At 53.1% G+C, this 13,349-nt stretch overlaps 1 protein-coding gene across 3 annotated transcripts in view; it reads right to left on the minus strand.

Annotated features, from left to right (window-relative positions):
- Positions 1-371: 371 nt before the first annotated feature.
- ARRB1 (arrestin beta 1) overlaps positions 372-13,349 on the minus strand; it is a 75,265-nt gene continuing 62,287 nt past the window's right edge. For 2 of the 3 annotated variants that reach the window (XM_036082808.2, XM_036082809.2), the window contains exons 13-16: positions 12,292-12,315; positions 9,997-10,067; positions 9,081-9,132; positions 372-7,728 (exon numbers count right to left, since the gene is read on the minus strand). In XM_036082808.2, coding sequence (XP_035938701.1) covers positions 7,617-7,728; positions 9,081-9,132; positions 9,997-10,067; positions 12,292-12,315 — 259 coding nt within the window. In that variant the 3' untranslated portion in view covers positions 372-7,616. The remainder of the gene's footprint in view (positions 7,729-9,080; positions 9,133-9,996; positions 10,068-12,291; positions 12,316-13,349) is intronic. The other variant, XM_078058558.1, reaches the window with a different exon arrangement.

The following is a 13,349-nucleotide window of genomic DNA, read 5'->3' on the forward strand; positions in this document are numbered from 1 at the left end:
GTGAAATATTTTATTAATATCAATTAAGTCAATTGATAATGTTGTTCAGGTCTCCTCTATCCTTACTAATTTTCTGTCTTCTTGCTCTACTGATCGCTGAGAGAGGAGTGTTGTGGATTTGTATATTTCTCCATTCAGTTCTATCAGGTTTTGATTCAAAAACAAATACTTCTCCCACATTTATGGTCCTGTTTAGATGGCAGGGCACTCCTTCTCAATTGTGGTATCCAGGCCAATATGATTATTTTTATTTTTTGGATGAGAAGATTGAGGAAGAGCTGGTGATTTGCCTATTTGGTCTCAGATCTAATCCCCTGAACTTCTGCTCTGTATTACAGGGCACCGACCATGGCAAACCACATTTCCCAAGATTCCTTGAAAATCAGCTTTTAATTAGATTGTTCCAAGAGTAGGCATGGGCATGAAGTTAGGGGGCAGGAAGAGAGGAGTAGTTTTTCTCACACTCTGCTTTGGGTAGCATCCCCAGCAACAGACACGTTTCTCCTGTGGTCTGAATTCCTCAGATACCTTCCTCAATGTCCCTAGTTCCTCAGGTCTGTCACTCCTCATCCTGTCCTTCCACCTTACAGGTGGTAGTGGTTTCCAGTTACACCTAATCTCTGGGTTGCCTCACATCCCTTGCCTCACTTGCCCTTTTAACTCTTGCAACATTATAACCAGTTTCATCAGTAAAATCCCTGCTACTGAAATATGGGAAGAGGCTTTTTCTCTGGACTCAGACTGATACAGACCACATGGGAAGGCAGAATGAGAGCCCTTAGCTGAAGCCTCCTGATTCAAATGTCAGTGTCTTCCCACTACCCTTCTCTGGCCTAAAGGAGCATCAGAGGAAAGAGACCACCTTCTGGCCCACCAGGAGGGCAATGCTTTGATCTAAGTTACACATTATTTTGGAGGAATGTAAAAACAAATTCTTTTTCCTACATAATCAATTTTTTTTGAGAAAGCCATCTCACATTCATTGGCATCCCCCTTTTGTGTTAATGCAGCCCATTATCATTTAGAACTTTGAATCTGCCTCACATATATCCCCACTCTTCCCATGTGTTCTTCTGGAACAGGCATTGGGTAAGTCATGGCAAAGTGAAGTGACTTCAGGGAGATCCAGCAGAACAGGAGATGAGAACTGAATAAGACCCAGGGCTGAGACCGGGGCAGGATTCCAGCTGGAGTGGTTGGTGGTGCCAAAGGGAAGATGGGATGGCTTTAACCTGAGAAGCAAACCAGGGGTCCTGGGATCCAGTGATGTCTGGGAGGTTTGGCAACTTCCCCAAGGCCAGAAGACTGGTACATGGGGAGGGGGGCTCTTTGACAGTTTCCAGAAAGAGGTGCAGAAACCAGGTTGGAGGTGGGGCCACAGAGAAGGGAAGACAACACCTGACCCAGCCCCAGGTCCTGTCCAATATTCTGAGGCAGTAGGGCAGGATTTGCTGATCTAGGTCCTGCCATGAGCTAATGAGACAGAAATGAATGCACATCCAGCATCTGTCACAAAAGACCTTTAATGGTCTCCTATTTATGGTTCTCTTGTTCATTTGTCCTGTTAGAGTTGAATAAACTGTAATAACTTATCTGACATAATAAGGAATGCCACAGTACAACAGATAAACCTGGCAGGTGGCCCAGGAAAGAGGGTGTCACAAAATAATCACTTAACAGAAGGGCTACAGACCTGGAGACCTGTCCCAGCCACCTGTCACTCCCTGCGTCCAGGATCCACAGTCACTGTGCCAGGCTGAATGCTGGCTCCCATTGGGTAGGAAGAGGCAGGTCTCCCATAGCGTCTGTGGCTAGACCTTAACACTGAGCAGAGATGCCCCGGAAAGATGGCACATCCCATACTCATTCCCCCAAGTGCTCTGCTGATCTGCAGTGCAGGCCATGACCACACCCCAAGTTTGTGCGGCTCCCATCTCTGATAGGACACTACCTATCATACCCCCCCCATGACCTCTCCTTGCAGTAAGCTGTGAGGTGGGCAGAGTCTGGCACAAGCCCCATCTTACACATGGGGAAACAGGTCAGTGGGGTTCCCAAAGGCATACTCGGACTGAACACAGAACACTTTCTCCCATGCCACATGGTCTGCTGTGCCCTGAGCCTCACATTTTCACCTAGAATGCCCTCAGTGGGGGGCCCAGGCAGGATTCTGTGTCAAGGGCTGGTCCAGGTCTCACCAATGTGCCACCCCTCAGTCAGCCTGGTGGGGGACCCAGCCGGAGGGGCAGGTTGGCAGAGACTGTGGGAGACTGTGGGTGGAGGACCAGCATCTCTTCAGGGATCTTCCTGTTGTCCACACACTAGCTTGTCCACAGATGTGGGAGTGGGAGCCTATTAGAATTGCTCAAGGGAAACTGGCTGCTTTAAAGGTCTCTGGAGGGACCATGTCCTCACGGAGGGACTTCTATCATAACATCCTCCCTCAACATTTTTGTAAGAACCTGGATGTCCATCCATCTGGCTGTATGTAAAGAGGAACCTAAGTCTAGTTCCTCCTTCTCCCATCACGTGTCCCATAGGCCTGAATCAGGGAAGTGGGGTGCAGACACAAGTCCTGGGGTGGGGGCTGGGCCTATTTCCTTGCTCCACCATCCCCCACCCTGCATGGGCTGATATCAAGGTAAGACCAATCCTCACTGAGCACCAGGCCCCTGCCCAAATCAAACCCAGGCCAGAGCTTCAGGGTGGGTGAGCTACAAAACTGTCAAATGTGTACATGTGTGTGTGCATGTGTATGTAAGCAAATGCTTGGGCCTGGGTCTGCAGCCCAAGTTCCAATACAAAGCCACTTTGTACTGGAATGCTAAAGCCATTCCAACATGAAAAGCAAGAAGAGAACCTGTGCTTGCTGGTTGAAGATCAAACCTCAGAACGGTGGTTTGAAGAAGCTTTTCTTCAAAAGTTTGAAGGTGGAACCTCAAGAGGCAAGACAGATAAAAGCAGAGTTGTCCTGGTGGAAGTGGGGATGGGGGAGAGCTGGAGACCTAGCCTTTGCCTCCACCCCCATTGTCCCACCTTAGCAGCCCCTGGCGAAGCTCTGTGAAACCCAGGGGTTCCACAGCACCTGGTTTGAAAACCGCTGCTTCAGAGTGTCTATGGGTCATGGGTCCTGGGGACCTGTGCTTTGATTTCCCTTTCAGAGTGAAGAGTTGGGAGAGAGTGCTAGAGGGGTGCTCCCCCTTTGATGGGCCTCTCATTGAAGCCACTGTGCAGGGACTCTGCAGGGGAGTGGACGAGGTGGGGACCCTGCCCCACAGGTAGGCCATTTCAGTCCTGGAGGGAGGACAGAAGCGATGGACCTGCGTGGACGAGGATGGCAAAATGCCATCAGACTGCTCAACGCAGGCTTGTGCGTGAGGGTCAGGAGAGTCTGTTTTGGTCCTTGTTGACTTTAAAAAGAGAAAAACATCAGAACAGACATAGGCCTGTGCCTGTGAGACCAAGATTGGGGCCAATGCCTTCCTCGGGGATGGCTGAATGTCCAGTCCCCAGTCACTGGTAGGAGAGGCTGCCTTTGTGGGGCGCTGGAACCATGGGGAACAAACGGGTCAGCTCTCAGGGGAACGGGCCTGGGTTGCCCCTGGGTCCAAATCCCTTCCAAGTATCACCAAGGAGCATTGGCGGCTGTGCCGATCCTGGAGGGGCCTTCTACTTCGAAGGGCAATTGCTAGTCTACCTCACCCGTGGGGTTCTTTGATGGAATAGTGGCTCAGCCCTCCCGGGGCCTGGAGGTGGGTGGCTCTCCGTAATCTGGGATCAGAGCCATGGGGGGATGGGGGCAGCTAGCAGCAGCCAAGGAGCCCTGAATGCAATGGCCCCCATTCCTTCCCCTTAGAACTTTCACCTGACCAGGAGCTTCTTGGCCTCTGTGGAATCTGAAAGACGGGAGATGGGGGTGGCACCAGGGCTGGGAGGGTCCAGGATGCCCCCCAGCCCAATCACTGGCAATATCCATGGTGTGTCTCTCTGTCATGATCTCTGGGACCACTCACTATCTGTGGGCAAGGCATTCCTAAGCAGTGTCCACATTTTCAAAGCCAAACGGACTGCATCTCCTCCTGGCTGACGTCTGCCTAAGTGAGAAGGGGGCAAGAGATGAAGACTGGTGGGAGGAGGACGCAGCCTGCAGTGATCTTCCTGTGTGACCCTGGGCTACTGCTTGAGCAGCCATCTGCAACTTACAGAGCTGACTTGCGTCTCATCTGGGCTTCAGATTCCTTGAGTCAGGTGGGGAAGAGATTACGGTCTCATTTTCTAGTTAGGGAAACTGAGCCCAAGAGGTTGAGTGACTTGCTCACTTAAGGCTACTCAGCTGGTTGGTGACAACTGGGCTGGAGACACTGTGCTTCCAGCCCAGCATGCTTTCCATGGCACCATGTGGGAACCAGCTTGTCAGCAACAAGCCGAGCAGCTGAAGCAACACCCCCGCAACCCAGTGTGCCCACCCTCGCCGTCTGTGCTTTGAGGCTGAGGCAGCCCATGGAGTCCGACCGAATAACTCAGCCCTTCTCTTCACGGGACTTCACCATTCTCATGGTTGGAAAGCTGAGGAAGCCCAGCTGGCCTCTGCCTGTAGGTTTTCACCCAGCACCATGCTTCTCCCACCTGCCCAGACCGATCTCTCTAGGCCACCCACATGGGCCACTGGAAGGTACCAGTGCGGAGCTGTGGGGTCAGCACAGAGCCAACACTGTGGACTGGTGCCTGGGGCCCGGTGGGGCTCCTTCATTCCCCAATTTCACTCCAATTTCATTCCCCAGTCTCACCTGGCTCCAGGCAGGCTGACTCCAGATGGAGAGGGGCCCTGCACAGGAGGACTGGGTCATGGTTGGGGGGCTGCCAGTGGAGTGGGGTCTGGAGCCAACCGGAAGCTTGAAAGAAGATCTGGGTCCTTCTCTCAGGAAGAGGCCCAAGGAAACACTGGCCTGTGCTGCACTGGCTGGGGCAAGTGGGGCTGAACTCCAGCCTGTGCGCCATTCTCAAAGCTGTGCCTTCTAACATGGACTGAACCCACCTGGAAGGGGCACTGTTTCTACTTCACATCAAGGCACTATATGGACTAGCAGGAGCCAAGGAGCCCTGAATGCAATGGTCCCCATTCCTTCCCCCTAGAACTTTCAACTGACCAGGAGCTTCCTGGGGACAGGGGCTGCCCTTCTGGAGCCCTGGGCCCAAAGAGCAAAAGTCTAGATGGGGCTATGATACTTCCTGCAGCTGGAGAAATTTCAGTCAAACACTGGGATAAACCCAAAAGGGTAAATGTGGTGTTGAGGTGAAGAAGCCAGAAACCAGGCTGACAAATCTTTTGTGTACACAGGTGAGGGATGGAGGAAGAAGCTGGTCTGTAGGGGAGTGATCCCCCAAATCCTAAAGGGTCTCATACCAGCCTTAAATGTTCCAGAGGAAGACACTGGAGGGCATATGCTTGGCATGTGTTCCAGCCCTTCGTCAACTCTTCAGCTGTCCAATGAGGTGTGAACTGCCAGCAAGCTCTGGTAGGGGCTGGATGCCCGGGGCACCCACAGCTAGGACCCCAGAGCTGGCCAGGAAAGTATGGCTGCCACAAGCTGACTTGGGCCTGACATGGGGCAGTGCTCCCTAGAATTGCAGCTTCATGAGATTCAGAAGGGGAAGGGCTGGGGTGCAGTGCCAGGCTTGTGAACTAGGTACTCTCGCCATGGATAATGGTTACCCAGCCCACCCCAGGAGGGGCTGGACTGAAAAGGGTGGAGTCCCCATAATATTTTGTTGTCTCCTTTTTCAGGCAAGTATGAGACAGAGATAAAAGGGAGCAGGGATGGAGGAGAGATCCACTTGCCCTGCTAAGCAATATATTTGCTTGGGTATAAGGTGAATCTTAGGGGGTCTGCCTCCACAGGGAGCTGTGAGGTACCCAAAGCCCTGTCATAGCAAATCCAAACTTGGTCTTCTAGAATACTCTAGCCCTATGGTCAAGCAGCTCATGCTAGCTATGGCCACAGCTTGACATCAGATGACCCTCCAGCGGCCCAAGAAGGTCCTGGGAAGGGGTGGGTTAGGAGCTCTCCATGGCCTTGCTACCTCTGGGGCTCGGTGAATCACCTCTGGAGGCAGACAGACCAGAGTCAATGGTCTGGATTTGGCTCCACCCGTCATACCAGAAGCTCTAAGGTTTACAAGTTCTTGGAGGCCAGAGCTGGGAGGTCCCTTTGTGATCATCTGGTCAAACCCTTTGGTCTTCTAGGTGAAGAACTGAGGCCCAGAGAGAGAAAGGAACTTGCCTAAGGTCATACAGTAAGTGGGCATCAAAGGCCAGACAAGAACGAATACCTTTTACCACTTTCTACCTCATCATCTGTCTGCCCCGTTGCCTAAAAATGCCCCAGGTCCCAATCACACCAACACCAGCCAGTGGGTACTGGGCATCCATGTCACTGGGAGCTACTGGGAGGTCATTAACTCCCCAAGGAAATGAAGGGTTCCTTGCTACCCAGCAGCCCCCTTCCTTTTAGGGGAGGGCATCTTGATGGGCCATGCCACCTCCTGGGGCAGGAGGCCCTTTGACTGTGGGCATGGCGGCCTCGAGCATGCTCTCCCAGCCTGCAGGGCCAGCCCAGCTCAGCCCTGGAGAACTAACTGTGAGGGGAGGTAGTAGGGTAGCGTTGTCCCCAGCCCCATCTGGACCTCCAGCCTGACTTCTCGGGGGACCACTGATTGCTGTTAAGTCTGCAGAGGAGGGAATAGAGCAGATGCTCATCTTCTTGCCCCCAAACCCCATCTCTCAGAGTCACCCTTCAGGAACCCCTCCCCACCCAGGAGCTTGGGCTCACTATGCAGCCGGTTGGCGCTTTGTGAAGACCCCGCCCTTCTCTCTCTGTGCATGTGTATAGAGAGGACACACACATTAGATACAAGGTAGCTAGGATGTTACATCCTGATAGGACTGAATCAGACTTGGGCTTGTTCCCACAGCTTGCCTTAGACTGGGTAACTGCTGGTAAGAATGTCAGTCCAGTGGCTTTTCTCTACTCCTGGGGTCTGTGAACCTTCACCAATGTCACTGTCAGACACAGAGGGACACAGGATGGGGACGGAGGGGTGGAAGGGGAGAGGTGTTTGGTGGGTCCGGAGCACAAAAAGGTACTGAGAATCTATCCACAGGTGTGCCCCTCCCGGCCAGAAGAGGGTGGCCCTCAGTGCGGTGATCTTTTAGCTGCCAGAGCTATGCCAGCCACCTGGGGCCGCAGGCACCCTCTCATGTGTCTTGAGCCCTCTGCCCCACCCTCCCCGTTCTGCTCCCCATCCCAAGTCAAATCCCAAGGCCAGAGCCCAGATGGCCTTTCTGGGGGTCAGCAGGAAAAGAGAAGGGGCTGGAGGGGTGACCCGTGAGAGGGGTAAGAGGGAGAAGGTGATCCCTGGGGCCCTGTTGGCATGGCGATGTGGGGCCAACCCTGAGGCCAGAGGTTCACCACCGTGACCTGGAAGACCACTGGGTGCCCCCTGGTAGGAACTAGAAGAACAAGGGGGAGGGGGAACGAGGGCAGGAAGAAGACAAATAAGCATCCTAGTGCATGAGCGCGGCCCTGGAGCTGCCCGGGGGGAGGGCCGGCCCCAGTCTATCTGTCGTTGAGCTGTGGCGAGCCAGTACCATCCTCCTCCTCCTCCTTGTCATCCTTCATGCCTTTCAGTCTCTGGCGGGCAAAGTCCTCAAACACGATGTCGTCATCGCTGGTGGGAAAGACAAGGAAAACGGGGTGTGTTTGCCAGGCAGGGAGAGCAGGCTGATCCAGAGGGTCAGATGGGACTCAGAGGCCGGCCCCCGGGGTTGACCATGGGCAGAAAGGCCTGCCAGGCTGGCACATCTAGATGCCCTTCGGTGACAGTGGGACTGGTCACATCCGGACTCCAGCTAGTTGTGGAAATACCAGAGGGATGCACGAGTTTGACTCTAATGCCTAAGGGCTGGAGAGTGACCCGGTTCTTGAGGATTTGGGGGTGGGGGAGATATCAAATAGGGATGGAGGTGCAGTGTAGCTGGGCTGGGGCCAGAGGAAGAACTCAGTCCTACTACGGGAGGCCAGCCCACCAGTAGTGTCACAGCATATTCTGAATCCCCCAGAACCGGCCCAAGAAACCCTAAGCACCCACCCAAAGAACCGCCCTCAGGAAGCATTCCTGTTTCTGCACAGGACGGTGTGGGCTTGGCTTAGCGGAAGAGAAAACCATGAATGCCCTTTCTCCAGGGAGCTGTCAGCTCACTCTACCCTGAGGGATCTTGGATAGGAGGGGGTCTGGGGGCAGCAAATCTGAATAGCGGGACAGAGGAAGGGTATGTGGGGAGAGGGGGTGCCTGAGTGGGGTTTCAGGACGAAGGACTTCTAAGAACAGTGATTTCTGTTCTATCATATAACATGTACACTTAGGCCCACCCAAGTCCCCCGCCCCACAGAATTCAGCCAGCCCCATGAGGTATCCTCATGGGATGACTTGTGACTCCACATTCCAAATATCTCCTGGGGGACAAGGAAAGGGTGGATTTGGAGCTGGAAAGAGAAAGCTGCTTGGCTCTGGAGGTGGTTCATGAAGTCAGCCTAGGTCCTCCCCCTCTGGCCACTGTCCGGTGAGGTGATGGCCTTTGACCGCAGGGAAATCTCCATCAGTCCTCAGGAGTCAGAAGCAACAAGAGCCCCCAGAACCTTTTCCACCCCACAGCCTGATTCCACTGGCTGGGCGCGGGCAGGGCAGGAAAGCCCAGCCCAGGGCCCCGAACCAAACCAGCCCTGTGAGAGCCGAGCAGGCGCTGTGGATGGACGAACGGACTGACGGACGGACGTGCAAGGACGAGGGAGGAAGACAGACCCCACCAAGGCAGGAGGAAGAGGAACGGGCACGGAGGGTCCTTCAAGTCACATGCAGGCAAGCGGGTTGCTGAAGAGGCGAGCAGAGGCAGCTCTCAGCAACGGGTTAGACCAGCTGTTCCTCAGGGGTTAATAAGCATATATGCAAATGATCCCATCGCCCCACCCTGCCCTGCCCCAGCCCCCCGCCCCCCAAACGTCTGCAGGCAGGGTTTGGCTTACTTTGTGTCAAGTTCTATGAGATTGGTATCTACTGGCGCCTCGTTCTCTGGAACTAAACACAGGGTGGGCGGACGCCCATGGGTTAGTGGGGAGTGGGCATGGGGGCAGGTAGGCACAGGTCCCTACGCTAGGGCAACCAAACTAAGATGGGGAGGGCTAAGGAAGAAGGGAAGTGGGGAAGAAGGGTTGGTCCCTGATCTTGATCTTGAAAACACCCCCAAATCATCCTAAAGGCAGGAAGGAGAGTCCAGGGAGGGTCCAAGGAGGCCCCAGAGGCCCGTAGCAGCTCCAGAAGAACAGAAAAAACTCTGGACCCTGCTCCTTTGGCATGTTTCCTGCATGACTTAGATTCTTTCCTTAAATACATGACTTTCATTTAGTGTTAAGACAACCATTATTATTTTTTTTCCACTTTCACATCTCTGAACCTGGGTATGTTTTATAATCAATGGCATTTCATAGTTTAATTGTGGGAACATTTGTCTTTCTTTGTGGTACAGACTATAGTGTTGTCTCTTTCAACTCAAACAGTCTTAGGTTTAAGGAAATATGACCAATCTGGTATCACTTGGAAAAATCATTAAGATGTGTCCAGGGGCCATCGTATCTGTGCAGCCCCTTCCCCCATGCCTGGATGCAAGACAAGAGCTCCAAGCATGGCCAGTGAGTTCCCTCCACTCCCCGCCTCCCTCCCCATGGAGAAAGGAGTCAGACCTCTCTGTCTCTTGGGGGAGTCAGATGCAAATAGAGGAGTGTGGGCCTCACAAAAGATCCTGGGGTGCTGAGAAAAAAGAGCGACCCTGGGCTGAAGGCTAACCCAGAGTGAGATGGGCTGATGGGGAGAGACAGCAGCTGGTGGAGAACGGGGTCGGCAACCTGGAAACTCCCACTCCAGTGACCCGCAGATCCTGCTTACCTTCACGATGTGGGGGTTCCTCTTTGGGCTTGGGGTGCATTAGGGTGAAGGGCAGTTCCACGGCCACGTCACTGAAACAAGACCCAGACCCAGTGAGCCTCAAGCTCAGTCTCAGGCTAGAAGACTCAATGCCCTATCAGTTTGAGGACTGGGGAGGGTTTTATGGTCAGAGGAGGTAGCTCTCAGTTGAGGCAGGGAATCTGGACTCAGGCCCCAGTTCTGCTACTCCCTGAACCTTACTCCCTCTAGGAGTTGAATTAGAAGACTTTCCTGCTACCTCCCAAGAGAAATGGAAACCTCCCTTTTCCTGATAAGGATCCCTGGATTCTCATGAGCTGAGAGGCTTGGGGTGGGAAAAGAATTGCCCAGGGCAGTCTGCACATTGGTTCCTGCGTGGCTCCAGAGGTGCCCCGGGACCTCGCAGGCCTCAAACCACCACAGCCAGCCCAGCCTTCCCTAACACTGCCCTTCCAGGCTTCCTTCCTGCCCTTTCCCCCTCCCCCCTACTCAGTCCCACCTCCCAACATCCCCATGAGGCTCTTGTAAAAGTGCTCCAGGGGCCCTAGCCCCCTGCCATCTGGATGATGCACTGCCGAGGTCATTTTAATCAAATTCAAGTTGTATGGGGGCAGGCCCCAGGGCTATCAACATTGTGCTTAGAGCCTTCCTTGAAGCCCTGTAGGGATGGAGGGTCTAGGTGGTGGGGAAGAACAGGGGAGGTGCTGCCACAGGCCAGTGCTTCTGACCAGGACTTCCCTCCCCTTGGCCCTGATGAGCAAAATAATAACAAGAGCAGACACGTGGTGCTGACTCCATGCTAAGGACTATTCTAGAGTAGCTTGTTTAATCTCCACAACAATCCCATTATTATACCATATGTACAGACTAGGAAACTGAGGCACAAGGAGGAAATATACATTACACAAGGCCACACAACTATTAATGGGATGTGAGAGACAGGATTCTTTTTTTTTTTTTGGAAGTGAGAGATAGGATTCTGACTCCATAATTCACATCCTCAACCACTGAGTGACAACAGCTCTGAATTGAGGAGGTGATTCCTACCCATCGTCTGCTCTCCACTCCTAGAGAAGCAGCCACGAAAGCTCCTCCTCTCAGCTTGGGGTGAAGCCCTGCCAACTGTGAGCACCTCATCTTACAGACTTGCTGCCCCGGGCCCAGGTGGCAGGGGGGAAGGGAGAGGAGAACAGAGCAGGCAGGGACAGAGGCTGGGCAACCAGAAAGGTCTGTTGCCAGGCCCAGCACTGTCTGGGGGGACACTTTTACATCCTCAGGTCTCACTGAGCTCAGCTGGAAAATGGGGATAACAATACTTAACTTCTAGGAGATGATGTAGGTAAAAGGTTTGATTGAACTGTGAAACGTGCACCTGCCAGAATCAATCTTTACTTCCCCTCAATGGGGACATGGGGGATTCATAGGTTATCGAAACAGTTTGGCATTTTTTTTTTTTTTTTTTGGTTTTTGCTTGCAAAGGGGATTGCTTTTCCAGGTTCACTTGGAAGAGTAAGCTAACAGAAGGGAAGAATGAGTTTGCCAACCTTTGTGAAAGCCATACAGCATATGGATGGAAGAATCTGGACATTAACCTTCCAGCAGGCCATGAGTGATCAAGGGCAGGGGGTAGGTCTGATTCTTCCCTGGGACCTCAGCATTGCAGCACAAGGCTGGGCACAAATCTGGATTCCAGAAATCTTTACTGAATTATATTGAACTGAACTCAATTGAATTAATTTCACCTCTCCAAATAGCCTGATTTCCCAGTATGAACACTACTGCCACCTTGTGACAGGAGGAGGCAAAACCACTGCCCGTGCCTGTTTTGGAAGGTGCATGGATCCAGCCGGCTACAAGGGACCTTGTGTACAAGAGCAGATCTCCGCAGGACCTCTCCCTAGCAACACATGGCCAGCAGTTAATTCTCATTACTGTACAAGTCTGGAAGCCATGAAGCCTGCATTTCTCCAAAACAGCAGACTTTGGGGTTGGGGAGCGCTATTTCCCCAGATCCAGGAAGCTGACTTTGTTGTCTGCAAAGGTTCCTGTCACTTGGGTGGAACAGAAGAACAGGGCAAGGTTTTTTAAAGGAGAAACTGCATCTCCCTAGTCCCTCTGGAGAGGATTCTAGTCCCGGCACATATATGCCTGAGCCTGGCCATCGAAAGTGACTGCTAAGACTTCCAACCCAGTGCCCTACAATTCTAGACGGTCAGCCCAGTGGTCTCTGGACCTTTCGGGAAGGTGGGTGGATCCGGTTGAAGGGAGGGGCTTTACCTGGATGCAAGGTCTCCCAACAGGCTGGGTGGGTCAGAGGAGGCGGGAGAGATGGTCAGGAGAGAGTTCAGAGAGGAAGAAAACAGAAAGCATGTTCATTTACCACCTCGCTGCCTGCAGGGGTAGGACAGACCCTGAGACGAGCTCCCACCCACCTCTGTGTGGCTGTGACCTCTCATTCAGAGATACAGAAAAATGGCATTAGCCTTGCCTGGGGGACTGAAATCCAGGCCCAGTTCAGCCAAACCCCCTCGCGGGAGACCTCGCTGAGCCCCCAGGATCCTCCTCTGCAAAGGAGACATGACAGCTGAGCCCTGTGCGGCCTGCCCTGGGGAGGCCTCTCTGATGGCAAGAGAAATCAATTTGGGATTCACCGAGGATTCCTCAAGGAAGAGCTCGAGGCAGACTGTGGGTCCTGCAGAGTCACAGGACACGGGATTTGGGATTTGCAAGTCTGAGATGTCCTATAATACGCGGTCAGTATTGGATACTACCACCTACGTAGGGCATTGTTCTAATGTCTAATGCTATTAGCTTGCAAATCTTTTCATAGAAATCTAGGAGTCAGACAAAAAGCCCTGTGACAAATTAGAAATCCGAACTCTAGGTTTGTGACAACATGCAGGCCCCATCTGTGGGGAAAAGCTGCTCTGAGCCCCCACCTTTGGAGGTGGGGGCACACACTATGCTCCACGGAGGGAATATGTCTGGTCCGCTGCAGTGACCCCAGCACCCAGCCGATGACCTGAGGTTAGGGGAGGAGATTTCAGGAAATGTTTGGAGAACGGTTTGGGCCTCTGCTTCCCCATCTATAAAGTGGGAAAATTCAGAACACCCCTAATCCAGCTCTGCGATTCTGAGCCCCTTTTAGCCATTTCCTCAGCAGATCAGCAGGGGCGTGATGAGGGGACAGAACCCTCTGGAGACCCCACAGCATAGATTCTGAGAAAGCTTCCCCCCCGCAACAACCCCATGTGCTCAGACAGGGATAGGGAAGACGAGAAAGGGTGGAAGGAGAGAGAGACATTGAAAGGGCAGGGGAGGGATCAAAAGCCTCT

The sequence above is a fragment of the Halichoerus grypus genome, chromosome 11 (genome assembly GCF_964656455.1).
Source record: "Halichoerus grypus chromosome 11, mHalGry1.hap1.1, whole genome shotgun sequence".
Taxonomy (NCBI): domain Eukaryota; kingdom Metazoa; phylum Chordata; class Mammalia; order Carnivora; family Phocidae; genus Halichoerus; species Halichoerus grypus.